Here is a 26,365-nt window from a genome sequence, read left to right as displayed (position 1 = left end):
GATGTATTTTGGGACACGTCAAATACCTTGCACTATATACGGATAAAGCATTTATTTGTACCTGTTATATCAGAAGAATCCGTATTGTATGATAGGAAGGGGTAGCCGGAAATTGATTTATTTCTCGAAAATCTACATTATTTTGCAGCTGGAAGGAAGAATATTTGTATGTGGGAACTGGACGGATTTCTTTGTGGTACTTCCACTGTAATTAATTCGCTTGCAACATATAAAAGGTGAACGTTTCTTGAACAATAGATACATTAGGTCAATGGATCGCTGGATGAGCTGTGTGATTCTTCTGTCGAAGTCAAAACTTGATAACTCAAACTAATATCTGTTTATCTATTTGGGAAGCGCCTTTCTGAATCCGCCGTTTTTCCTCTGTTGTCTACTTTTTGAACTAAGTATCGTAAACCAAAGCTTTCAAAAGAGTCGAACACTTCTGTCACGGAAATGATTCATGGAATACCCAGAGGAGTCATTCTAAACTCTGCACATTTGGCTGTCTTCCTCTCGCTTTGAATTCGTCTTAATTCAGAGGCCGTGTAGTCGGAAGCGGCAGCATCAATGACCTCTTCGCCCCCGGGAACCCCGGAAAAGCTTCCCGTCAATCTGCGGCACAAGCGTTCGGACGCACATCTTCACCATTGGAGGCCGACAAAAATCAAGGTAGATAACGTCCATGATATCCTATCTCAGTACGACACCCTGCTCGTAGATTGTGATGGTGTCCTTTGGTCCAAAAATCAGTTATCACGACTGCCCAAAATAAAGGAGGCTTTACAGAAGTTACGCGATGCAAACAAACGTCTGATTTTCGTCTCGAACAACAGTTTGTATTCAAGGCACGATTACAAGGAGAAAATTGCCCAAAAAGTAGGTTATGACGTCAAGCTTTCTGATATGTTTGCAATCGACTATGCAATCGCTGTGTACCTTACGAAAATTGCTGAGATTTCGGGAACGGTTTACGTAATCGGGTGGCCAGGGCTTGCGGACGAGCTAAAACTTATGGGCTTAGATCCCATCGGAATCGGATCTGATCCGGATCCGGTCCCCTTGAAAGCCAATGACCTGTTGTCGTTCCATCTCCATCAAGATGTCAAAGCGGTTGTCGTCGGATTCGATTCTTATTTCTGTTATAACAAACTTTTCAAAGCTGCATGCTACCTGAAGAACCCCGAGTGTGAGTTTGTGGCCAGTAGTGTGGAGACTAGCTTAGCTATCAATAAAAACCTGGTTGCGCCCCTGGAAGGTACGTTCGTTGCCGCACTTACCGCTGCAACCAAGAGGAAACCAGTAGTCGTCGGAAAGCCCAACAAGTTTCTGTTTGACTGCGTGAAATCTATGAATCCGACCGTGACACAGGGACGGACGTTGATGATTGGTGACACCTTGGAAACTGATGTAGTCTTCGCAAAGAACACAGGGATCGACTCTCTTTTAGTTCTCACGGGGTCGTGTTCAGGCCTTGACCTTGAGCGCCTCGTTCTCAAGGACGATGCGAGATTAAAGGCTTCGATTCTGCCAGATTATGTCATGCACTCAGTTGCGGAATTCGATGCAGTTTTGTGAAGCCGGTCGGTATATCTGTTATCTTTTTATCTAGTTGCAGTGAAGATGTGATCGAGCGACCCAGGGCATGTCTACGTATTCCACTCGTCATTTTTTTTTATCTAAAACAAATATATTTTACATTGACTTTGCAACGGACACCAAATTTTCTATGACTTTCGATTTTTTTAACTGTAGGCCGAAGACGACTATTCATCTGGCAGACATTCAGAAAGATCTACTCTAAACAGAAATGTATAGTAAGCTCAATACTCAAAGCATGACCCTCTATTTACAGCATGCTTTGAGCAGCAATGAGATTGCGCGGCATTATTTTGAGTTTGTCAACAAACTTGACAAAGCGTTTGGAGACTCGGCGGTATAGTATACGTGACGGCTATAAAGGAGGCTTCATTCCTTCGAGATCCAACATTTGCTTGACCTACATGGCGTAAACGTCTTGAGGCGTCTCACTCGACCTGCTTTCATAACGAGTTTCACAGACCAAACACGTTCGGAGTTAGCCGCCGATGATTGCAGTGCATTGCCGCATGCACGCAGGCAGTGACCTATGAATAATGAATAATGAATAATGAGAAAAGCCTCTCGTATCAATCATGATGATATAGTATTCTATGGCTTTTCATCAGCTGGAGGTTTGAGATGACATGAGGCCGTTAAATTATTTTGATAATCAATATGCAATGTATAATGATTCCTCTACTCTTGTGTCTGTACATTATGACTGCACCTGTCATCCGATCGTATAGCGGTAGATATCATCTGGGGAGCTACGCACACGGCATTTAAGGACCAAAACCGATTACAGGAAGCATGGCGTTCTTTTCTGTGGTACAAATCACACAAGGGCAAGGTTTGAATCATATATCATTGATTAGGACTCGTCATCAGTCGATCTGAACGGCCTTTGGCATTTGGGAGTTACTAAAATGCAGTCCGTTCAACGTCGCAAAAACCAAATGAGAGCCAGGGCCAGAAGGGAGAGGTAATTCGATCATGTTAGGTTCTGGTGGTGGTCTAGCTAAGAACTTATATACCGGGGAAGGGGTGGATGTCAGCTGTATAGAGGTTGGAACTTACACTGCTGCGCTATTTGAATCGTACAAGAGGAAATAACGCATCATATGTACAGTGACAATTGAAAGTTTTGAAATTTGGCGTTCCCAAACATTTTTATGTTCAGACACGGACTTAGTGTATTGAAGTCCGTGTATGAGTGTCCTTGGTCCAAAGTAAAGCCCCATTTTATTCCAATGCATTTACATGTCTGTCTGTTCCCAACACTTATTTCACTTCGAAGTTAAATATATATCAAGGATGTAAAACGGGCCTTCCAAAATTTCGATGACTTCTGTCCATCTTACTCGCAGAAGTGACCTTGTGACCTTGTAGATGGGAAAGATACCAAGGATCCGAGGTCAAGGTCACAAGGTACACAGTGGTCATCATCGATCCTTTGGATGACAAGTCTTTATGCCAGAAATATATTTCAAATACATGTATATATAATTCTTGATCGACGCGTTTATCCAATCTACAGTCTGGGTTGTGTCGCTTTAGCCGTACAAACCAATGTCTTCGACGTTATGTATTTTTCAGTCTCTCTCTCCCGATGATGATACTCGCATGCTACGCAATCGTCGTAGTGTTTGTCATTGTTTTGCTGCTTCAACTCCACGTGACTGGCGACAGGATGCGTCTTGGGAAACCACCCCTCATCCTCCAGATACTCTGCCAGAACTACCCAAAGAAGCCTCCAGAGATATACCGCAACAGCTCAGAATGGCAATACGCTGGCTACATCAGGAGGAACGATACAGTTCTGTTCTCGGCATTTCTGGATGAACGAATGATTGATGGAAGCAAGGGAGTGGTGCGAGTATTCGGATTCGCTGACTCTGTTGCGGAAAATGCCCCCTTTCACTGCCAGTTGTGGTATAAGGGAGAAGCCATTCCAGTCATTCGTCGTGCCCAGTTGAGTCAGATAGGTGGTGGCCATAGAATTGGCGACTCATATTTTATTGAATACTTATTTTCTTGTTCTGGGGTATATCACAAAGAATCAGGTCCGAGTCACGTGTCTATAGTACCGAACGACTGCGGCGAAGCAGGAAATTTACTACTGGTTCATACTCCTACTACGCCGAAGGTAAGGCATTTCGGCCTCTGTGTGCCCCCAAGTCCATCACCAAATCCCACCACTTTGGACCTCATTGAGTGGCTGGAGAGCAACAGACGTTTCGGGGTTTCTCGAGTTCATTACTACTACATGGATGTAACAGAAGATATCAGGAAGGTGCTCAATTATTATGAAAATGGCGGATTTGTTAGAAGAGTTAAGATGGCGTCACCACTCTCTATAAACAATGATGTCGTCACGCGCCTGGCAGCCATCATTGCCATGAATGATTGCATGTACAGAAATATGGAGTCATTTAGATATTTGATGGTGCTCTTCCCGGATGAAATCGTCGTCCCAAAACGGCACCAAACATACCACAAACTACTTGAAGCAGTCAGTGATGTAGCTGGTTACGGATCGAAACAACCTGTAAAATCTTTCACCTTCAGGAGTGCAACATTCTGGACAAATCTCTCTTGGCCAAAAACGGAGGGACTGCGATTATTTCATAACCTATTTCGATCAGCCCCTAGTCCTTTTTTATACCAGTCAAGATCTTTCGTTTCACCAAAATTTTGCATTTCTGTATTTGAAAATTATTGCTGGATGAAAATGCCCCTTGGGGCCGAAAAATGGACAGTGGACGTTAATGAAGCAATGGCACTTAAGCACCACTATATGCCTTGCGTAAATTGCAAAATGACTGGGGGAGCTCTATACAGAGATTTATCAGTACTTCGATTCAGAAAGTATCTCAAGTTTACAATACTTGATGCAATGCATAAGATACTTCAGCATTCAGCAAACCGAACAAAACGAGTCACTGCAGAAATTAGCTGATGTCTCTTTACTTTAATCATTAAAAATCAGAAATAAAGTTATTGTATATACATGTATGTTATAAAATTATACCAATACCGAGACCGTCTATCACTACAAACTGTGCGGATGGAGCCATGCGGCCATGTTGAGCTTCTTGGGAGTCGACACTCCTGCAGTCAATCCAGTCGTTCCTCCATGGAAGGTCTCATTCCGAAAGGCCAGTGCATCTTTCAGTAGAACAAACGTAACGTTGAAATAAAGATAACAGTTGATTGCATCTTTTAATTTTTTATATATAGATAAAATGCATTGTAAACACATACATAGTACAAGTACAAAATCAGTATCATGACTTTGGGTGTAAACTAGAGAAGAAAAATGGGGTAAACACGGTAAATGGAGGAATATACAGCTACATTTATAGCACCAATATAAATAACAAATTCAGCCGAACCCCTCAAAGGCGCGACAAGTGCACATGGCGATGACCGTCACAGCTGGTTCGAAAGTTAGCGGAGACCTTGAAACCGAGTCTTGAAATCAACGTTTTTAAATGTACTCACACAGAGAATCTGGAAGAATCATCGAGACTGAGAAAGGGAACGTTCCCAAGTATGTTTCAATGCCAGCATGAAGGAGTTGTCTCTCTATTTGACTGGCGTCTACATCGTGCACAGGTCATGAACACTCACGAGTAGTTAGGTCTGTGATTAGGGTAACCAAAAGGTTACCATTAAGTAATTATGGCATTTCGACGGAACCCCTTCACGGTAATGTCTACATTCATGACAACATCTGAGCAGAACCAATATCGACGAAACAAGAACATATTACATGTATATGAAAACACAAATCCCATATAGTCACTTCAACAACGACGCACTGTCCCAATGGGAGTATAAATGTAAATTTTGCACTTCTCCCGTTACCAGGCAGTATCTAGTAAATCAATCCATTCGGCAGAAATGACAGCAGCCCCATCTCCAAATTCAAGCAGAGGTTACACTGGCAAAGGCAATTCTCGTCGATGAAATCGTCCGCCCAGTTCTCGACTAATCGAACATCTTCCCAAGGTGTATCAGGGTCAAGAGCCCATTCAATGTCTATTGGAGTCCAGCACTCGGATGGGTCGTACTTCTGTGGAAGAATGACAACATGAAATGGCCAGGGCCATTGTGCTCACCTCATGTGGAGGAAAGATGGATAAAGAGCATGGTCTTGTGTCATGTAGTGTTAGGTTTGATGTAGGTCCAAGCAATTACAATTTCCCCAAAATGGCCAATTTACAGTACATTCGACCTCTGTGACCTTGAAAAGTAGGTCAAATCAAAGAAGACCCGGGTGACACATTGAATGGTTGTTAGAATTAGATGTACCTATGATATAAAATTGGTGCCAATCGGGCAAGTCATTACTAGGAATAATGGCATTTTGAAGAATTTAGGATGTGGCCCCCTCCCTGGAGGCCAAACGGCAAATCAGATCGCACCAAACTTCGGTACCTGAGATCACCTGACCAAGGGGTACATGTGTACTTAATTTGTGATCAATAGTCATTGCAGTTAAGAAACGTGCCATAGTTACGGCCTGACGGCGAATTTACGCCATTTGACCTCTGTGACCTTGACAAGAAGGTCAAATTAAAAACCTGTGTGACATATACTGTATGGTGGTTAGATGTACCCATGATATCAAATTGGTGGCAATCGGGCAAGAAATTAAGGAATAATCACATTTTTAAGGTTTTTGGATTTTGCCCCCTGGTGGTCAAGTGGTGAATCATATTGGACCAAACTTTGGTCCCTGAGATCACCTGACTAAGGGGTAAATGTGTACCAAATTTGGTATCAATAGTCATTGCAGTTTAGAAACGTGCCATCGTTACATCCTAACGGCTAATTTACACCATTTGACCTCTGTGACCTTGAAAAGGAGGTCAAATCAAAAACCCGGAGGATATATGATGCACCTTTGCTAGAAGTACCTACCATATTTTTTTCAAAATTTCCCGACTACTATTAAGGGAGATATTGCATATTTTCACTTTTAACGTTTGGCCCCCTGGTGGCCAAACCATGAAACGAATCGGACCGAAACTTAGTCTCCCAGGTGTCATTACATAAGGGTACATGTGTACCAAGTTTCAACTCAATAGCTCTAACAGTTACGAAACGTGCCCTGCTAACGGACGACGGACGACGACGACGACGACGACGACGACGACGACGACGACGACGACGACGACGACGACGACGACGGACGACGGACGCCACGGTATGGGATAAGCTCACCTCTGCTAAGAGGTGAGCTAATGAGAAAGAAATTACATTTTCAAAATATGTACATCAGTGTCATTGGGTAGAGGGTGGGATGAAAATATTGGAAAATATTGATATGTCCTTTCATGTCAACAACTTGAAAAGCTTCCTTTACTTGGTTAGTCGCTAGATGTAGCGGTCAAACTTTAGCCAGTCGCTTACATGACTCAGATCAAGTCTTTGCCCCCCCCCCCCTCTCCGTCTCTTTTCTTGCTGTCAACTGGAAACTCGAGTTCTGAACTTGAGTGGCTGGAGAGCAACAGACGTTTTGGGATTTCTCAAGTCTTTCTCAAGTCTTTGCCCCCCCCTCTCCGTCTCTTTTCTTGCTGTCAACTGGAAACTCGAGTTCTGAACTTGAGTGGCTGGAGAGCAACAGACGTTTTGGGATTTCTCAAGTCTTTCTCAAGTCTTTGCCCCCCCCCCCCTCTCCGTCTCTTTTCTTGCTGTCAACTGGAAACTCGAGTTCTGAACTTGAGTGGCTGGAGAGCAACAGACGTTTTGGGATTTCTCAAGTCTTTCTCAAGTCTTTGCCCCCCCCCCCTCTCCGTCTCTTTTCTTGCTGTCAACTGGAAACTCGAGTTCTGAACTTGAGTGGCTGGAGAGCAACAGACGTTTTGGGATTTCTCAAGTCTTTCTCAAGTCTTTGCCCCCCCCCCCCCTCTCCGTCTCTTTTCTTGCTGTCAACTGGAAACTCGAGTTCTGAACTTGAGTGGCTGGAGAGCAACAGACGTTTTGGGATTTCTCAAGTCTTTCTCAAGTCTTTGCCCCCCCCCCCCTCTCCGTCTCTTTTCTTGCTGTCAACTGGAAACTCGAGTTCTGAACGTTACAACGATAAAACGATAAAACGGTAAAACGGTAAAACGATAAAACGATAAAACGGTAAAACGGTAAAACGATAAAACGACAAGACATCACATTACTGTGGTTTGCATGGGTTACCTTTTTCTCCGTCATCACAACTGCAGGATCCACCAAGAAGCTGAACCATCGATCTCTCCTCTCCTCTCCCTCCTTCGGTGAACAGTTGCCGATCCCTTCACCAGATGAATTCATCATACATGCATGGAGTTCCTGTGAAAAGGAGATAGGCCTGCCTTCACAAATGCTGAATAGTGAGTGGACTTATAGCTGCAAGGTGACTTACCGAGAAAAAAATAGCACAGAAAACCACGACAAGCAGGGTATATATTTTAAGGCAAACTACCTTCTGCGTCCGATGGTGATGGCCATCTTTGCCTTGGGCTGGGACTAAAGTGAATGCCGGCTTCATAAGTATTAGCCTATGTCACTGTCCTTTTCTTGTTTTGGGCTACATGCCAGTGCAAAAACTACTGGGCCGATTTTTTCCGTGAAGTTGAATTTTTCTCAAGTTTAATCTTATATTTGGACCCATGAGGATGGCGACCGTAATTGGTATCGACAGAATATAGAGCCTATACTTGCCTTCCTTTTTACTTGAAAAGGTAATTGTGAAGGGTGAAAATCGATGGCAATTGTAGTACTTGCTCCGTGTGTTTAGGTTGCTTCTCCTGTGGGACAATGACGTAAGAACGGCCCATGTCGTCACGCTGCTTGTAGTGTTGTGACGTCCACGTGTAGCCCTGTATTTTATGGCGCCAATTTTTTTACCCGCGTAGTAACTTCTTTGCCTATTATTTCTTTCCAAGCAGATCATCATCATGATCATCGCCATCATCATGATCATCAACATTAATAGCTGTATCAGAACCGGCCTCATTTCTTACGAGTAGGGATGACACTGGGGTCAATGAAGTTGATTACTGATCAGACATTGTCGACATGTAGCTATTTTGCTTTACCATGATTAGCCTACTATAGTACATATATTAATTGCAGCGGACCCGTATAGGACTAACATTTTGTGCAATTTCCCAAAGTGTTACGTAATACTTCCTAAAGTAGATTCGTAAATATTTTATCCGCATCGATTTGGGCTCTTAGGGTGAAAAACTGGTCGGATTTGATATATTGAAGTATGATTTTCATCGATCGGGGCCTATCAGTATATCTTCATATTTTGACCAGACTTGGTCAAATCTGCAGTTTCATTAACGAAAGGACAGTAATTTACTACATATGCGTATATATAATTTATTGTAACACTAAGATGAGGGTACCAACCACCATTCCCGTATCCGTTCGATCAAAACGAAGTGTTGAGTAAACGATATATAAAGGCCTATAGGCATCGATTCACATTAGGCTTATTATCAAGTCGTCGAAGAGATTGAAATGCCTTCGTGGGAAGCAAGCAAGCTCCTTTTCGACATCAATCGGGCTAAATGTTTGGCAATGTGTATTGTGGCCATGTTGATATTTTATCACCGATTCCTAAGATACAATTACAGTAAGTATTGGATACTTCAATTTCTTTTTATTTATTGTTTTACTTAATGAAGGTATGTTTTGTTTTCTTCATCATAACCTATTAGCCCGGGCTATAAAAGCTACGCTAGCTGTCACAGAGGCCTGTGATAGATGCCAAACCTGAAAAATATCACTAATGGCATGCAGTAGGCTACCAGCGCTAATTTGCAGTCTATTCGGGAAGTGTTGTATATTCTTATCAAGGGAATGAGAGGGACATGATGGGCAGTTTGGCAATGACTGAGTCAGAAATCAAATCAACAATAATTTCATTATCAATAGTCTTCTTAATTTATTCATAAACAGTACAAAGAGTTATTATGATAACAATAGACGTCCACATGACAATAAGTATGAATTCCAAACATACTGATATTTACATTTATACCCAAACTCCTCCAAATTAACCCTAATATCAAGAGTTTCAACACAGTTCTCTTCAATGAGAATGTCGATAAAACGGAGCAACACTGATAGCTTAGCAAACTCATGCTTGAATAGCACTTGAGAGTCTGCTAAAGGGTCTGTGAAGTTGATTAACAAATATAATAGCCCTTAACATAAGTAGTCAGAGGCTGAATTTTAGTTATAATCAGTTCACGATGAGAAGCTTGGATGAATATCTACAATAACATTTCCTGCTCAAAAGTGCAGGGTCTACTTTGAATCACACGACAACAGGTCAACACGTATCAACAGGTAAACACGTATCAACAGGTCAACACGTATCAACAGGTCAACACGTATCAACAGGTCAACACGTATCAACAGGTAAACACGTATCAACAGGTAAACACGTATCAACAGGTAAACACGTATCAACAGGTCAACACGTACCGACAGGTCAACACGTACCGACAGGTCAACACACATCAACAGGTCAACACGTATCAACAGGTCAACACGTATCAACAGGTCAACACGTATCAACAGGTCAACACATACCAACAGGTCAACACGTACCGACAGGTCAACACATACCAACAGGTCAACTCGTACCGACAGGTCAACACGTACCAACAGGTCCACACGTACTAACAGGTCAACACGTACCAACAGGTCAACACGTACCAACAGGTCAACACATATCGACAGGTCAACACATATCGACAGGTCAACACGTATCGACAGGTCAACGCGTATCTTGGAAGACCTTAAAAATGGCAAATTACATGTATAAATGAATTCACCAACTCCACATTCCTTTAGCATAGATATTATGTCTTGTTCAAACAATTATCAAGACTGTTAATTGAGAAAGTTGTGTTGGACAAATTCGAACATCCATATGGTACCAAAAGCCTGGTCCAGTCACAGGACTAAGACGTGACACAAAGACACATCAGGAGAAGCTGAAAATGTCAATTCCCTGAAGTTGAAGCAAAATTTTATGGTTTGAAACACTCTACGGTATATATTACAAGTTTTGAAATTTCTGTGAGTTTCATTTTCGCATATGCACAGTCAGACACAAACTTAATAAAAAGCCAGAAAATTTCACCCATCATACACAACCATCAAACTTTGACAGCTAACATGCTATTTCGTCTACCGCTTATGACAACGAGCAAATTTGCCAACTGTTAGCATCGCGAAAATGTCAAGGTTTTAAGTAGGGCATTGTTTCTTGCCCAGCTGCTTAGATAGGGTCTAAACCTGAAGGTCAACTCCAGATAGCTAACGCTGCAAACAGTATAACGTTCCCCAGACTCACTTCAGGCCAAATTAACACATCAATCAATGTGAAATCTTGGTTTTGATGCTCTACAATACATTAATAAAATCTACCTAGAATTTAACATGCAATAATTAATATCTACATTCTGTTCTAACACTTTAAGAATTCTAAAGGCATAACATCACCCATACAACAGGGTGGTGGTCAGCCTGCTGCATATTGGACATCAGTTTAATCATTTTGAATTCGAAATTTCTTTCTAAATTTTCAATCTTTGCAAACTGGAAAACTGGTGTGCCATTATAAACTAGAACTGTATACCTGGTCAAAACATAAACACTTACATACGATATTCATGACATAACAAGTGAAAAGTCAACAAGTGTATCATGGTTTTTAACATGAACTCTCGACATTATAAGCATAAACCTTCAGGATAAGAGTGCGATTCCCTTACCAAAGATAGTTTTTGGAAAAATGTCATTATCCAACAATCTTTAATAGCACATTTTGTGACGGAAGTCAGCAACACGAATTGATCTGAACCACCAAATCAATGCTTCTCTTTTGAAGAGGGCGTTGGAAATCGAGAGTGAAGGTGACAAATTTGACAAAGTAACAACATGGCGGTCCTGTTATCGTCAATTCAGCGCGACCTGTGCGTGTTATGATATGATACATCTTATATATTTCATTGGAAATGATGTTATGAGGTATCAACAGTGCTAATAGGATTCATGTTGCGATATCAGTACTTCAAACGTTAAAGAAGAGATATTCAGTAAGAAAATCGTTGCCCACAAATAAAAGTGTGACTCACTAAAGCAGTACCCGCATTTTTTTATTGTTGGATGGTATCATTTGTGTTTTCAGTTTGAATACTGCACGCAGAGCACAGCATGGATGGTTTCATTTGATGAGAACTAAATGCCCATCAGCACACTTGGCCAACCTAATACCTAAGACTTGGCAGGATCTTCTGATAAGAATCAGCATTAGGAAAACCTGAACATATGCATTAGCAGGCTTACTTGATTATACATAAATGTATTTTCTAAGTACAGAACCTCTCTTAGCGGACACCTCTCTATTAAGGAAAACCTCTCAATTAAGGACACTAGGTTTGTTCCCAAATTGGTTGTTTCTATTCAATTTGACCTCTCTAATCAGGACACCTCTCTATTAAGGACAGCACTTGTCAGTCTTGAGGGTGTCCTTTATAGAGAGGTTCCACTGTAATCATAATTCTAACTAAATTTACAAGAACTCTTCTACATTCTTCATCATCACACACTACAATTTTTTCTTACAACACATTTTTTCTTACAATATTTTATCTTACAGTTTAATAGCAGCCAAATGAACTTCACAAATCCAATGTATCAAATGGACTGTTTTGAGGTCAAAAGTGACATAGAAAGAGCAGTTGTTTTGACCAGCCTTGGCAGATCCTTGAAATCCATTAATTGACTAATACTGTGTCATATGTTACTGTCACATATGACCATAATCAGCTATTCGGGATTGATCCCAATGCAACAATGCTTACAAAAAGAACCAGTTCATGGCAAATGCTTTTTATGATTGGGCTTATAGGTTTATTTGGTATTGAAAAATGAATATGGTACTGTGCGAAACAGCTTACTTGGAGAACTGAACGCTTCATGTTATGAAAAAATACACAAAAATGGTTTTGAAAGAATATGAAATTGTGATATGGTACAAACAGATGGAAAGCTCACATTGGTCGAGGTACATGTTTGACCAAGTTTACAAAAGGCAAATCATAAATCAAGTGCATGTACATATCGATGCAAATGACAATTATGGCCAATTCATCAAGTAGTTGGTTCAAAGAATTTATTTACACCAGGAAATCGCTGGAATGGCAAAAAATATTATTGGGTGATTACCACTAAGATTATGTCATTTGTGGGTTTTAAGTGTAATAAACAAAGACATATATCACAGAGTTACATTGTCCTTACCAGGTAGTAGCTACACATACATACAAATATCTGCTAATCCGGTATAAATGATAAATTTGCTCAAGAAAATTGTACATGAATAGCGAGACAATAGCCAGACAAAAACTGACCAATCACGAAAATGTTTAAAAATCTGAAAAATCCTGAGCGAGAATTCCTATTTTATTCTATAATGAAAATTCCTCATTTTGTATCCTTGATTTGTACATTTGACTTCAAATAGGCAGCAAATGGAATCCAGTGGCCCATATTGCGACCCCAATGATTAGCCTCAGTCCTACCCGTCTGCCTATTATAAACTGGCATTTCTCCAATAGAGATGTTCTGCAACTGGGGATAACATAAAGGGCGTAATACTGAAGCAAGATGTGTCATAAAGATATGCCAGATGTGTAATAAAGATATGGTTTGTTACTGAAATGGACAATTCCAGGCTGGTCCCTTTTTCTCTTCATGGCCTTTTTCACTGTACAATGTTCCCTTGCTACGCTTCTAGATTCTACATCCCTTTTTGTCTGTCTCTGACATCATGTACCAGCATGAGGTTGAAAGCCTGGAATGTAAGGGAAGTCTGTATCAGTTTTTTTATTGGAAAAACTGAAAGAAATTTTGTTAGCGGCTAAAATAAAAACCTGAAAATTTGGCACTTTACACAAACCAATTGTTTCCATTTGAGCAGTATTTAAAGAAGGAAAGTGCATATATTTCACTGGCGCTGGATTAATTTTGACTTTATCTATTGACTGGGCAATGGTTCTGATGTTCAGCCACTCAAGTGGAATCACACCTTTCTCTCTCGGCACACGCTGGACCAACACTAGTACATGCGATATTCAATCATTATCATAAGTAGCCATAACTCACCATGGAATGGTTAATGGTTGTGACGCCACACATCATGTGGTAGCGCTCATATGTAGCCTCCGAATCCTCTCCATCTCAACCTGCGTCGATAACCGTATCTTCTTCTCCTCGTCCAACTCGTCCATTAATTCATTTAATCGTTTATCAAATGTTTGCCGCATTTTGTCTAATTGTTCTCGCACTGATTTCACCTCTGTGTGTAATTCACTATATGCCACTTTGCTAACAGTGTTCTCTTTCAAATGTTGGAGTTCCCTTCGAAGGTCATCCACGTCCGGCTGGTTTGATGACGGCGGTACATTGACGATCGTCAATGGGCGTTCTGGAGATGAAACATTGGTAAAACATACAAAGTCTGGACGTGATGTGACTGCAATTCTTATTCTGTGGCATGACGACTTTACTACACCCTACATCACCCAAGCTTATAAAAAACTGACCAAGTTTAAGGTAAATTCCAAATTGATTTAGTTCTAAGGTTTATTGAAGAAAAGCAGCGATAGATTTTGCCGAGACTTTTAGTGAAAACTGATAATCAATATCAGCTATCGCAAGTTTTAACAAATATCTTAGCAAATTCTTCAATAAACCTAGCCTGAACATTGCAATTTTGAACCTGGGTGACATTATAAGCATCACCACGGTTAATTTTTGAAAAGTCATCAACAACATTATTGCAAAAAGGGGCTGGAGCAGAATCCTGCACTCAAATTAGATTTAATGATTGGTGAGACTGGTGAGCATAGAGGTACAGCAGATGAGGCGGACTTTTTAGTATTTACCGTATGTTCCACTACTTGAGATCACCGAGCTGGGCCGAGGCTCTGCCTTGGGGTGCGATGGAAATGCCGTACCCCGCTTCACGACACTCTCACGATTTTTCGCATTTTCCACCTCGATGTTTGATTTAGAGTCGTTGCCCAGCGAAGCAGACTTATCCTTCATCCAAGAGAGTTCTTCAGATTCAGTATCCCCCTTCAGAGAGAAAATATAAGTTGACAAGAGTTGCCTAGAAGAAAGTCAGACATAACATGTTCATTCAGGAATTTCGTCAGTCAGCCACTGAGAAGGACTCAATAGAAAAGTGGTTCAATACTTACATTTTCTTTACTATGAAGAAGCACCATGGATGGTGGCCGTCTGTTGGGATTTTTTGGACGCGACGCTGTCAAACTCTTCAGATTCTCATGACTTTCTATGGCATCGAGGTCATTCTCTACCTTCACAGCTTTCCCATGATCTGAACGCTGACTCGGTTTCCTCATTGGTGGGGGCAGCTCAGGCTTCTTGCCAGGCAAAGGTGGTCCCGGGCGGTCATGAGCATCTGTGGAAAAAAACGTAAGAAAAACAAAATAAAATGACCACGAATATATCCGGGCTTACAGTTGAGGGCATGGACACCAGAGAACTGCTTTAAAGTCACACAACCACAGTGAAGAGACTTGTACAGTTACTGCCCTTACCTTTCTTTAAACTACCTGACGTTGGTTCAGACGAGAGCGCTTTGTTGATCTTCTTGGCTTCCCCAGAGGTGGGCGAGGGCACTGGCAGGGTTGGTGGTGGTGGCTTCCGTGGCTTTGTCTGCAAAAAGACCGATTGAATTTTGATTTTTGTGAACCAAGGCATCAAATGCTGTAGCAACAACAAGCATTGACAGTGGTTGCAAACAGAGAGGAAAACATGTGCTTTCTCTTAAGTTGGCACAGAGATGCATGCCAAGAGAAGTGAGCCATGGCTGATTGAAATATCAAGTTCTAGGCAAAGGGTCACAACAGTAAGGGAAAGATGTGACAAGACCGCATTACTAACCTCTTCCAGTGGCAGCAGCTCCACGAAATTATCTGGGAATACACCCCGCTTCCCATGAACCTCTCCAAGCCACCAGCCACTGTCCTCGATCTCTCGATCTAGCACAGTGATGATCTCCCCTTCTTGGAGTGTTAACTCATCTTCATTAAGTGCTTGGTAGCCAAAAAGGACCTTGGCTTTCTGAACTGCAAAATACAGAAGCATTGGTAGGATAAGATTAAGAAATCTAAATCGAAGCATCTTTCCATTCTCATAGTCATATTATCTCCACTCTGATAAACCTTACAGAAACAACACTGGTGATCATTATCAGAGATCAGCATAAGTGTGATACTACAAGTGGCCTTGCATGGTGGAAGGCAGGGGTATTATCCTCCTGGCCAGGTATTAAATCTAAAACACATGTTGTCCCTCTAGATTAGAAGGACCATGCTTCAATGGTTTCGATCAAAATTCTGTTGCTTTTAGATACAAGATCCCACCTCCTCCAAATGTTTACCTTCCTGAGCACAAAATCTCATTCCACACAACATTCCTCCCTTCGAAAGTCCTAAACAACTCACAAAACATGCTTAGCAGAGTTAACAATGAATTAAATTATAAGAGTAAAAGGAATGCTCCAAAGAGTAAAATAAAGGTAATACTAAACGTGAAAGGGAATGTTTTCAAATTATAACATTGCAATTCTACATTCCACTTCTCCCAGATGAATCAGATCCTGCAGTCGTTGGTCCGAATTGTGGCCCGCTTTATCCGAGACTTCCAGGCGAAGGGAATCGAATAAAGGAACAAGGGTGACACCAGATCATGCGTATGCTTATACAGTAGAACCTCTCTATTAAGGACACCCTCACCAATGCTGTCCTTAATAGAGAGGTCAAAATGAATGGAAACAACCGATTTGGGACCAAAACTAGTGTCCTTAATGGAGAGGTGTCTGCTGAGTGGGTTCCACTGTACATTATTATGATTAGAGTCCAGATGCAAAAACCCCCTTAATCCACTCGAGGTTCAACATTTCCATACACACAGTTTCTTACAATGGGATTGAGCAGGTTTGGGGTTCCAACTAGAGGCACATCGCACCATCAGCTAAATTTTACCACACTGACCCCACTTGCTGAATTGCATATCTTTTTCACCCGCATTCAAACCCACTTTACACTCAAGCCCTGTATTCAGAATTTTGAATGATTCCCTACACAGCGAATTCCACCTTTAAAAATTGATTCTCACATCCTGCTCCCCGATCACAAGATTTCAATCAAACAATAAGCAATGTTCGTGCATTTATTATAAAATATCAAAGATAACCTACATTCAGTCAGGCGGTGGAAAACATTTTGATACATTTTTTAGGCTTTTTTCAACCAATATCAAAAACCACAATAACCCGAACAAAGTTGAACACTTACCAAGCCATGATCTCTTTGGAATCTTGGGACTTGGCTTCAGCATTTTTTACCAGGAAGTTGAACATATAATGTCCACCTGAGAAAATTACTCACACAAACTAAACCAACCACTCCCTATATCATTTCTACACCAAGTATGATTTTATTTGACATGCCAGATGTGGCCAGGACAACATTCCCCAGGCGACAATCTTTAACAAAGCACAGGCTGTTGCCAAGAACAGGAATATTGATCTTGATCAGACTGGAGTGGAGTGGTGGTGTCGAGATAGAATAAACACATAAAGGTTTTTTTAAAGTCTCCTAGGCTTTAGCGAAAGCTTGAAAATAGACGATCAGGCCAAAGCTTACCCCTGTTACCAGAGCATTAGCAAACTAAGAGTATCACTCCTACTGAGTGGGAATCTGGTCTACTGCCTGTTTATCTCCAGGGCAAGATAGGTCCATAGTTTACTCCTGGCCCTGGTGGAGAGGAACAAGAGGCCCCAAGGCCCAGGGGCTCAGCTGAAATACATGGGTACAATGGTACAAAACGTGGAAAGTACCTGTAGGTTATTTTACTATGTAGGGTCAGGTGTCTTGCTCGAGGACAGTGATGAGACAGCAGTGATCCTTTCGAAATTCAAACCCACACACTGTGGCTCTCTTACCAGGAGTTCTGGGCACAACCACACCCACTTTCCAAAAGCTTTTTATGGAGTATATTCTTTCTCTAGGTAAAGATATTATGAAAGCATCCTCCACCACCTTAACAAAATATGGATTATCTGAGAGTACAATACCGAAACACATGCGCAAGTTATGCTATAAAACAAGGTCTTAAAGGGAGACTGTAGTAAAGGGACGACTGTAGGCAGGAGTCAGGTATGTCACAATAATGAGTTACACAAATTCATTGATAGAGGACTCTCCTCTATGGCAGTATCTTCTTTCTTCTTTTATGCAACATGATGGTTTAAGCCATCAAAAGTGCAAGGTACAGTGGAACCTCTCTTAGCGAACACCTCTCTATTAAGGACAACCTCTCTATTGAGGACACTCGTTTGGTCCCAAATTGGTGGTTTCTATTCAATTTTGACCTCTCTTATCTGGACACCTCTCTATTAAGCACAGTACTTTTCAGTCCCGAGGGTGTCCACAATAGAGAGGTTCTACTGTATATAGAAACGATTTATGTATGTTTGAGGAATGTAATCATTGACATATCAAATACAACCCAGTCCTCTGACTATACAAACGAGTCACCTGAAGACTACAAATTTGACCCCTTACTTAGTCCCTGCCTATCGTGTCACTTTAATGACTGTACAAAAGCTGGTCACCAGTGGACATGTATGCTGATCATGCCATCAAATTACTAGGAGATCATTTCGTTAACCCAAGAACAAGGCTTCGAAACATCACTGGTAATGAAAAGGAGGACAACCTTTCGCCTATTTTACAGAGGCCAGGTTGGCATCAGGATTTGTACAGACCACAATTTAGCAAGAAAATTATGATAATGGAAAAGAATTACATGTAGTAGCATTATATGACGACTTGCTGTTACCTTTTGAGGCTTTCTTAATGCTGCCAGCTGGAATAAGAGTAAGGATGGGAAACTTGATTCACAAACAAGACATGGGGAGATATTCATGGGGAGACTACTGCCTACACACTGGGAAAATACTCATCAATGACATCCTCCTGATTTATGGAATAATATGGTTGTTGCAAAGATTGATATGAACCCCTATTGTCATTGACATTTTGTAAAGTGAGTATTTAGTTAGCCCATGTGGTATTAGGGTGCAGAAACAACACACAATCCCATCACAAATCCAGTGGCTAAGTATGAGTGCATTAACCGCCTACTTCATCATGTTCATAGAATTTGCCTAAAATAACCAGAGGTCTAGATAAGCATGCAGTGACAGGTAAAAATTGTGCACATGACTTTTGTCTCAAATATCGTGATAGTCTATATACGGTACACATTCATTTATCAGAAATTCTTTAAAGAAAAAAAACAAATCAAGGATTACAAACAGGTGAAAAACAACATCTTGCCGATTAAGAAAGTAATCACCTACACTACAAAGTATACAACCTTCGTACATAAAACACTTGATTTGACATGAAGTTTTATAACTATGCTATGTTATAAATCAAGTTCACGTTTGCTGATGTGATGATGTCATTCTTAATATAAGACACAAGATGATGTCATTTTATTTATTCACCTAGCACCTCAGAATAGCTAACCAAGAAGTATGGCCTTGGGGTGGAAAGCAACCCAATCTTATCAGCCTTTCCCCATGTTGAATGTTGAGGACTGTACACTGCCCAAAGAGTCAAGCTTGAACAGGAATGTACAGGCCAAATGCTAGGGTATGGTTCAGTGTCGGTCGAATCAAATGTGAATCGAGTACAAGCACAATTCAAATGCTGAAAATTATTTTCATTATGTGATAGTTTATTAGGAGTGGCATTGGGTACGGTCATCCAAATGTTATATGAGTAGAAGTGGGTATAATCATCCAAATGTTATATGAGTAGAGGTGGGTATAATCATCCAAATGTTATATGCGTAGAAGTCGGTATAATCATCCAAATGTTATATGAGTAGAGGTGGGTATAATCATCCAAATGTTATATGAGTAGAGTTGGGTATAATCATCCAAATGTTATATGAGTAGAGTTGGGTATAATCATCCAAATGTTATATGAGTAGAGTTGGGTATAATCATCCAAATGTTATATGAGTAGAGTTGGGTATAATCATCCAAATGTTATATGAGTAGAGTTGGGTATAATCATCCAAATGTTATATGAGTAGAGTTGGGTATAATCATCCAAATGTTATATGAGTAGAAGTGGGTATAATCATCCAAATGTTATAGTGAAAGAAACGATCAGGGAAGGCTTTAATCCAGGTGAAGGTGGAGTGAGACCTGGTGCACTGGTCTTTCGTTCCCGACGGACTGGAATTCAACAATTGTAGTTGGTAGTGTTAAACTGAAGCCAGCTTGGGGATCTACAGACTCAAGCAAGCCGAGACAGATAGGTGGACAATCAGAAGGATTGCGCAATCCAACATACATGTAGCTCAAAATGCAATCATGTGACATGTATTCTACTGACGACATTGTTAAGTTTGGCAAGAAAAAAAGCTGAACTAGAGAATGGTTAGGGTCACGTGCTTGTGAAATAGTGGGGTGAAACTGATCCACGACAGATGTTCAGCTTCTCAGAGACAAAGAGAATGCAGGGGCATCATGCAATAGACTTCCACCCAACTCTTGTCTAAATATTATTTGACACATCTATAAAAGAAATATCCTATTACCTTTTTGAATCCTAACACTAACTCCTGGAATTAAAAATTTAGGTAGCACTTGGAGGTTTGGGGGAGGAGCGGAATCAATAATAAGTTAGTTTCTTAGCATGCCCTAACCAAATGTAGGTGTTGGCAACAAATGAAATTGAGAAAAAGTATCACACACATACTCATGGATGTCAGATGTAGCCATAGAAAGCAGCCTCCACGCGGGATGCTGATGGAGATATTTTTTTAACACTCTAAAAGCGGAGTAACAAGATGAACACATCAAAAGGAAACTTATTTTATCAAAATTTATTTTAACAAAACCATTACAATTGCAACATGAACTTATTCTAACATGAACATTTTTTAAGAACTTCATGAACTGTACAAATGTAGTACAACCATAACAATCTTCACAACAATAATCTACATAGTTCTGGACGGATTTTGTAGGGCATCACATTTGTATTCAAAACATTTCAAACGAAAACATTTTTCAACCAGAAGGCAAATAACAATAAAATTACAACATATTCACATAGACTTTCTGTTCAAATAACACAACAATGCCAGAAAGACCAGGACAAAGTTTCTTGGGCATGCATGAATATCATATTGAAAATATCTGAATTCAGAATTGATATCAAAAACTAGACCCGTCAGAAAATATGTAGCACCATGAATGATTGACTGATGACTACACAATGAGTTGACGTTCTCATTATTCAAGAAATGGAACTAGTACATGTATTAGCATAATTATTACAGTTACAAATGTCCAACAAATTTATAAATGCAGTAAAACCTGTCATCAAATAACAGCCAAAGTTTAATAAGGTAAAAGTACAAATGCCGTTTAAATCAAATGCAAAACATCGCAAATATGACAAAGTAAATACCTGCACGTACAAATGATCAGTAGATCATGATCAGTAGATCACGATCAGGTACATTAATGCCTTGAACTCAACAGTTGAACCTGTAGGAGATGCCTCGGGGACTGACATAGGCAATGGAGTAGAAAGGCTCAGCGTGTTCCGAGTCACACGTAGTCTCCAGAAGGTCTTTAAGATGTTGATCAGAACTAGCAGACTCCGAAACATTGGTTCTCACCTCGGACACGGTATCCTCCGAGGAGAATAGAGGACTGGTTCCGAGATCATCAAAACTCTCCACATCGTCAATTAGTTGTTTTTCCATCTCACGCTGCACACGTGCCAATACCCCATCAACAACATTTGAAGCCAGAAGAGCCAATTCATCAGCACTCATGTTGTGGATGGAAGCTTCTAAATCTTCCTTTGACACTGGTAACTGCGGAGGGTTCAATCCAGCATTTTTTAACTTGGCACTATAGTCAAGGACAATTTTGACCTTACGTGAGCACTGGCACTTACGATCATCCTCGAAGTACTTCGGCTCAGTTCCCACAAACGTGGCGGTGGCATTATTGTTCTGACAAACCTCAGTCAGCTCAGACTCTTGGCTCTTGAATTTACTCTTCAGTGGAGTGGACGTTTGGACAGACTTGTTCAAGTCTACAAACTCCTGCCCATCGAAGTTTTCCCCAGAACCATAAACTGGACCACGGTGGAGAGTCCTCACTAGTGACACGTCCTCTTCATCTTCATCACAGGGGAGCAAGCAGAATGGCCGCTTCATGACTGCTTCAATATCACCATCAGAGAGGGAGCCACTGTCGGCTGACACCATCGTGTAATCTATTTCCCCATCCGACAAGGACTGAAAAGAATTTGGTGGTCTACAGGGTGACTCAGACAAAAATGCACTGCCATGTTTCGGCGATCCTTTCACCTCCTCAATCGCTGTCCTATATTTTGACAACTTCTTACTTCGAGAATGTATTTTCATCAATGGTCGTTGCCTCATTTTAGGTTTTCCCAAACTCCTGAAGAAGGCAGTTACTCGTGCCAAGATGGACTTCTTCCTCTTAACCTTAGGCAGGGGTTTTTTTTCTGGACTTTTACCATCCACAAGGCTTTCATTTGAGCTCTCTATGAACGATTCATTGAAGAAATCTCGCTCATCTCTTGCCATCAATCCAACATCTACCATTTCCACACCAACTACTTCTCCCTCCAGCCTACAATCAGCCAAATTCATCGCAGCCAAGCTACCACCAAGTTCTGGCCCAGACCCAGTATGACGCAAATACTCGGGTATCTTAATTACATCCATCACAGCATCAATACCATCGGGATCTGTCACAACGATGACTATACAGCATCCAGACCTCTTGGAGTTGGGGGAGATCTCAAAACGTCTGGCTGAATTTTCCACTGGTGATGAATTCATTGAAGAGTCAAAAGGTTTGACACTAGCTACAGGTCTATTCTTTCCAACAGGTCCAAGTCCTGGCAAGTTGAGTTGAGAACGCTGAGGGGAAGGCTGGTGCTCTTCTTGCAGTCTCCAAATGGTAGAAGAAGAACAGCTTGTCCAGAAATTATCTCTCATGGGAGAGCCAGAGATCTTCCAATCGGCCAGCAAGGTACCATATGAATCTGACGCTCTGTGGAGTTGGTACCGGTTTGTCATGCTGCCAATACTTCGAGGAAGCTTTCCACGACGTTTCAAATGCTCTAAATATGTTTCAACTTCTGGGCTTGGGAGTTTGGATGCCTCAATGGGCTCAGCTCGACGTGGAGTTTCCTGCTTTCCACCAAGTCTCAAATGCTCTAAATATGTCTCAACTTCTGGGCTTTTCTTTTGAACCAGTTGTTGGCTAGAGGGTTTGGATGTCTCAGTAAGATTATCTCGACCTGGGGTTTCCTGTTCATCAACAATCTCCGCCGAATCTACAACCGTACCATAGTACAGCGTCATCAGTAGAGATGGTTCTTCATCAAGATCTAGCTCACACGGTACATCAGCAAATACTTTTGCATCTTCAACAGGAGACACTGGTGACGTCGAGAATCTAACGTGCTTGTTTCCATCCTCATCGAATTCCTGACACATCGAAGTTTCCTTCTCTTGGGACGTGTAGGACAACCTGGACAGACGCTTCTTTGTCACATTGACACTATCTGGGATGGAAACTGGATCAAATGAATGAAACCCAACACAACTAGCTAGACTGACTTTACCTCTCTCCAAGCTCGAGTCAATAGACTTATCACTATCATTCTCTGCAACACTAACGTTACCTGCTGCATTATTTTGGCTACATTCTGGTGTGACCAATCCATCAGATGCCCGTTCCTCTTCACCAATGCCAAATTTCCCCTTCAATTCTTCACCAGTGAAGCCCATTGTACGCAACACATCGCCCATGTCTCCCATCAACTCCGACTCAAAGTAGGACAACTGGAAACTACTATTGCCAGACTCATCCGTGACACTTACAGAGGAGGTGTCCCCTGCGCCCTGGACAATTTCAGGGGTCACACTGCCAGAATCTAACACTTCCACACTGGGCTTACTCGCACCACAAGATTCTGCCTGATCTACCGGTTCACCTGGGATCGGTTTCACATCTTTGGCAAGACGTTTATTGGGTGTGTCGTGCAGGGATCGCCGCCGTTTGAAAGTAAGTTTAGGCGGTGGCGTCTCCTTGGCCAGGGAAAGACAACTGATCTCTAGTGTATCATCCCTCAGGCCAGGGGACAGGGTAACATCAGTGACCTGCGTGAGCGAGGCACCGCCAGGAGGGGTACAAGGTTCAAATTCGAAGCCCAAGCTGTCATCATTATTATTCAAATCGATCCCTTCAACAGGAACAATAATCTCAGACAACAGTTCAGCATCATCATCGTCATCATCTGAGACAGAGTCAGAGTCATTCTTGGTAAAGTCCAATTGATGACTTGGAACAAAAGGGTTAGTGTTTGTGCACCAATTGTTCAAAAATGCTCGGAAAGGTTGAGATGATTTCTGTGAAGAAGTTTCCTCCAAAATCTCTACACTGCTTGTGTCAGCAATACTATCATTCTGTTCAGCAAAATAGACACCGTCTCCAGTTCTAAAACGCGCTGACAATTCCTCATTCACCTTCATTATCTGCTCACTGATTTTTTTAAAGTCAAGAACGGATGCGATATCTTGACTGGCCTCTCCCCGTTCACTTGCTTGGTCGATGGCAGCCTCTGTTCGATCCAGAGCAGCAGAAGGTGAGACTAGAGGAGTAGACAGGAGAAAGGAGGTGTGAGGTTGGAGTGTGGGCAGGAAGGGGAGAGGTGGTTAGGGGAGAGGGAGGGAGGAATGGGAATAAGAAAGGTCGGGAAGGTTCATGACAGACACTCAAACGTTCGGAGCTCAAGTTGAAGGTTGTGCGAGGTGCACGGAAACCAGAGTCCTGATGATGAAGTGGAAATATCAGAGACTCGTGGGAAGGAAGCACTGAGCGTGGAAGAAGAAATAAAAGGAAGCTAAGCAAGGTTGCATGCAGAGATTTAAAGTTTTGACTCACTTTGACCGACAAGCTTATTTCTCTGTATTGCAGTGAAACATAACCAATGCCGGAGCTGGTACATTGCAGAACACAAACAACAGTTTATTGAGCACAATACAATAAGACAACTGTTCGTACGGACTTAGAAATGCACTACAAAGTGTAGTCACATCAGGCAAAATGCGTGGATAGTATCCAGTGCTTTATGCCAACTGTTTCGACCGTTCTTCTCCAGGCCACATAAATCTGTGAGAAGCTACGCACATCCATGGCAGTGACAAGCTGACATCTGACAATACCTTAGGCTACATCTGACACATCCAACATGCATTTAGTTTGTGCAAACTTAGTCATAACAAAGCTCTTATCAGGAATAAAGCCTGACTGGTTGAGGACAAGTTAAAGAACTACGACCTGCTGTAAATGTAACTGAGTCATCACCAAAAGCTTACTCTACCATCTGGTATTTGGAAGGTCAATACAACCACATCCCAGACAACCTTAAACCACATGTAATCTAGTATCAAATGAGACAGTACAAAATGGTTAGACAATGGCAAATGCATTGTCCATCTCCTGGTAGGACTAACATATTGTCACGATTACAGCAGATGGAAGTTCCTTCAAGGAGACATTTTGAATGACTTACTAGGTTTAATCGGCCGTGGTGGAGTTTCGTCGTGCGGTGTGGACGTCTGTAATATAAAAGTTAAGTGAAATATTTGGATTCACAGTCTAGGGGAAAAAAGGTTGAAATGATACTCTGCCATTTAGGGTCAAAGGGAGTTTTGCCTCCTCAATATAATGACCCTTTACCACCCGTTCCTCCTCAGTCAGTGACAATCATCTCTAGAGATTGAAAATACCCACTCTTTCAAAAAGCCGCCATAATTAGGTCAGACGTCCCATAGACCACCACGAAGTCTATTCCAACCACCCACCCATCCAAATGTGACACTCCAGAGTGTCTACTATACCTTGTCCTTGACAGTCGACCTCAGTTTGATTTCTTCATTGCCGAATATGTTGCCGAGACCGACACCTTTGACTTTCTTGCCTTTGATTTCTGTCACTTCATTCGCTGGTTTATCATCTGCAATAAAAATCTCCATGTCAAAACATGTCGGCTTGCATTTTCCCAATTCAACGCGATATGTGCTATTCTGCCACCAATGACAAAACGATCAAGAGACCAACAGGAAACATTCTATGCAGTCGCAGCAAACAGCATCTTTACCTGAATAATACTCTCTTGTTGAAGCTCGACAACGAGAGGTGCCAATCAGTAGAGACCCAAATTTCACATTAGCCACTCTGGTTGTGGAGAACAAGCAGAGTCAAGCAGAACTAGACAAAGCGAGACGCCTGTCAATTTATCCATCATCTGAGCTGAGATTATACAAACCATTTTGTTCTTTCTTCTCGTTCTTCTCATTTTCATCAGCCTCACCAGGCGCAGCAATCATCTCCACAAAGTTAGATGGAAACAGGCCCTGCTGGCCACGCAACGAGCCCTTCCACCAACCTTCCTCCTCCTGAAATAAGAAACAAATATCATTATAGTGTCGATAGGCACACCTCTCACTTTGTCATGTGTGATACAGTTTAATCTCTGCCACTGTGTCAAGAAGGTGTGACTGTCACACATACCTCATTTATAACCTC

The 26,365-nt window shown here is 41.6% G+C and overlaps 2 protein-coding genes across 8 annotated transcripts in view; one reads left to right on the top strand and one right to left on the bottom strand.

Moving 5' to 3' along the window:
• Positions 1-183: 183 nt before the first annotated feature.
• Positions 184-4,748, top strand: LOC135488700 (glycerol-3-phosphate phosphatase-like). 3 transcript variants are annotated; one of them, XM_064773407.1, is made up of 3 exons: positions 184-1,583; positions 1,856-2,563; positions 3,178-4,748. In XM_064773407.1, exon 1 carries the CDS (start codon positions 571-573, stop codon positions 1,576-1,578), a length of 1,008 nt encoding a protein of 335 aa, XP_064629477.1. In that variant the 5' UTR covers positions 184-570; the 3' UTR covers positions 1,579-1,583; positions 1,856-2,563; positions 3,178-4,748. The 3 variants fall into 3 exon arrangements, with proteins under 3 accessions (XP_064629477.1, XP_064629476.1, XP_064629475.1); XM_064773406.1 differs by having other exon boundaries at positions 184-2,563; XM_064773405.1 differs by lacking the exon at positions 184-1,583 and having other exon boundaries at positions 1,586-2,563.
• Positions 4,749-9,495: 4,747 nt separating this feature from the next.
• The window catches only part of LOC135487452 (SH3 domain-containing kinase-binding protein 1-like), a 23,655-nt gene continuing 6,785 nt past the window's right edge, over positions 9,496-26,365 (bottom strand). For 2 of the 5 annotated variants that reach the window (XM_064771105.1, XM_064771109.1), the window contains 12 exons: positions 26,351-26,365; positions 26,106-26,235; positions 25,678-25,793; positions 25,350-25,395; positions 20,311-20,334; positions 18,532-18,558; positions 15,568-15,752; positions 15,222-15,339; positions 14,859-15,082; positions 14,541-14,733; positions 13,759-14,080; positions 9,496-13,447 (listed from right to left, as the gene is read on the bottom strand). The exon at positions 26,351-26,365 is cut by the window's right edge and continues 95 nt beyond it. In XM_064771105.1, the coding sequence (XP_064627175.1) occupies positions 13,791-14,080; positions 14,541-14,733; positions 14,859-15,082; positions 15,222-15,339; positions 15,568-15,752; positions 18,532-18,558; positions 20,311-20,334; positions 25,350-25,395; positions 25,678-25,793; positions 26,106-26,235; positions 26,351-26,365 (1,368 nt within the window). In that variant the 3' untranslated portion in view covers positions 9,496-13,447; positions 13,759-13,790. The remainder of the gene's footprint in view (positions 13,448-13,758; positions 14,081-14,540; positions 14,734-14,858; positions 15,083-15,221; positions 15,340-15,567; positions 15,753-18,531; positions 18,559-20,310; positions 20,335-25,349; positions 25,396-25,677; positions 25,794-26,105; positions 26,236-26,350) is intronic. The other 3 variants (XM_064771107.1, XM_064771106.1, XM_064771108.1) reach the window with 3 other exon arrangements.

Source organism: Lineus longissimus, chromosome 5, assembly GCF_910592395.1.
Source record: "Lineus longissimus chromosome 5, tnLinLong1.2, whole genome shotgun sequence".
Lineage (NCBI taxonomy): Eukaryota > Metazoa > Nemertea > Pilidiophora > Heteronemertea > Lineidae > Lineus > Lineus longissimus.
The sequence above is the reverse complement of the archived record's forward strand: the minus strand, read 5'-3'. Positions and strand labels throughout refer to the sequence as shown.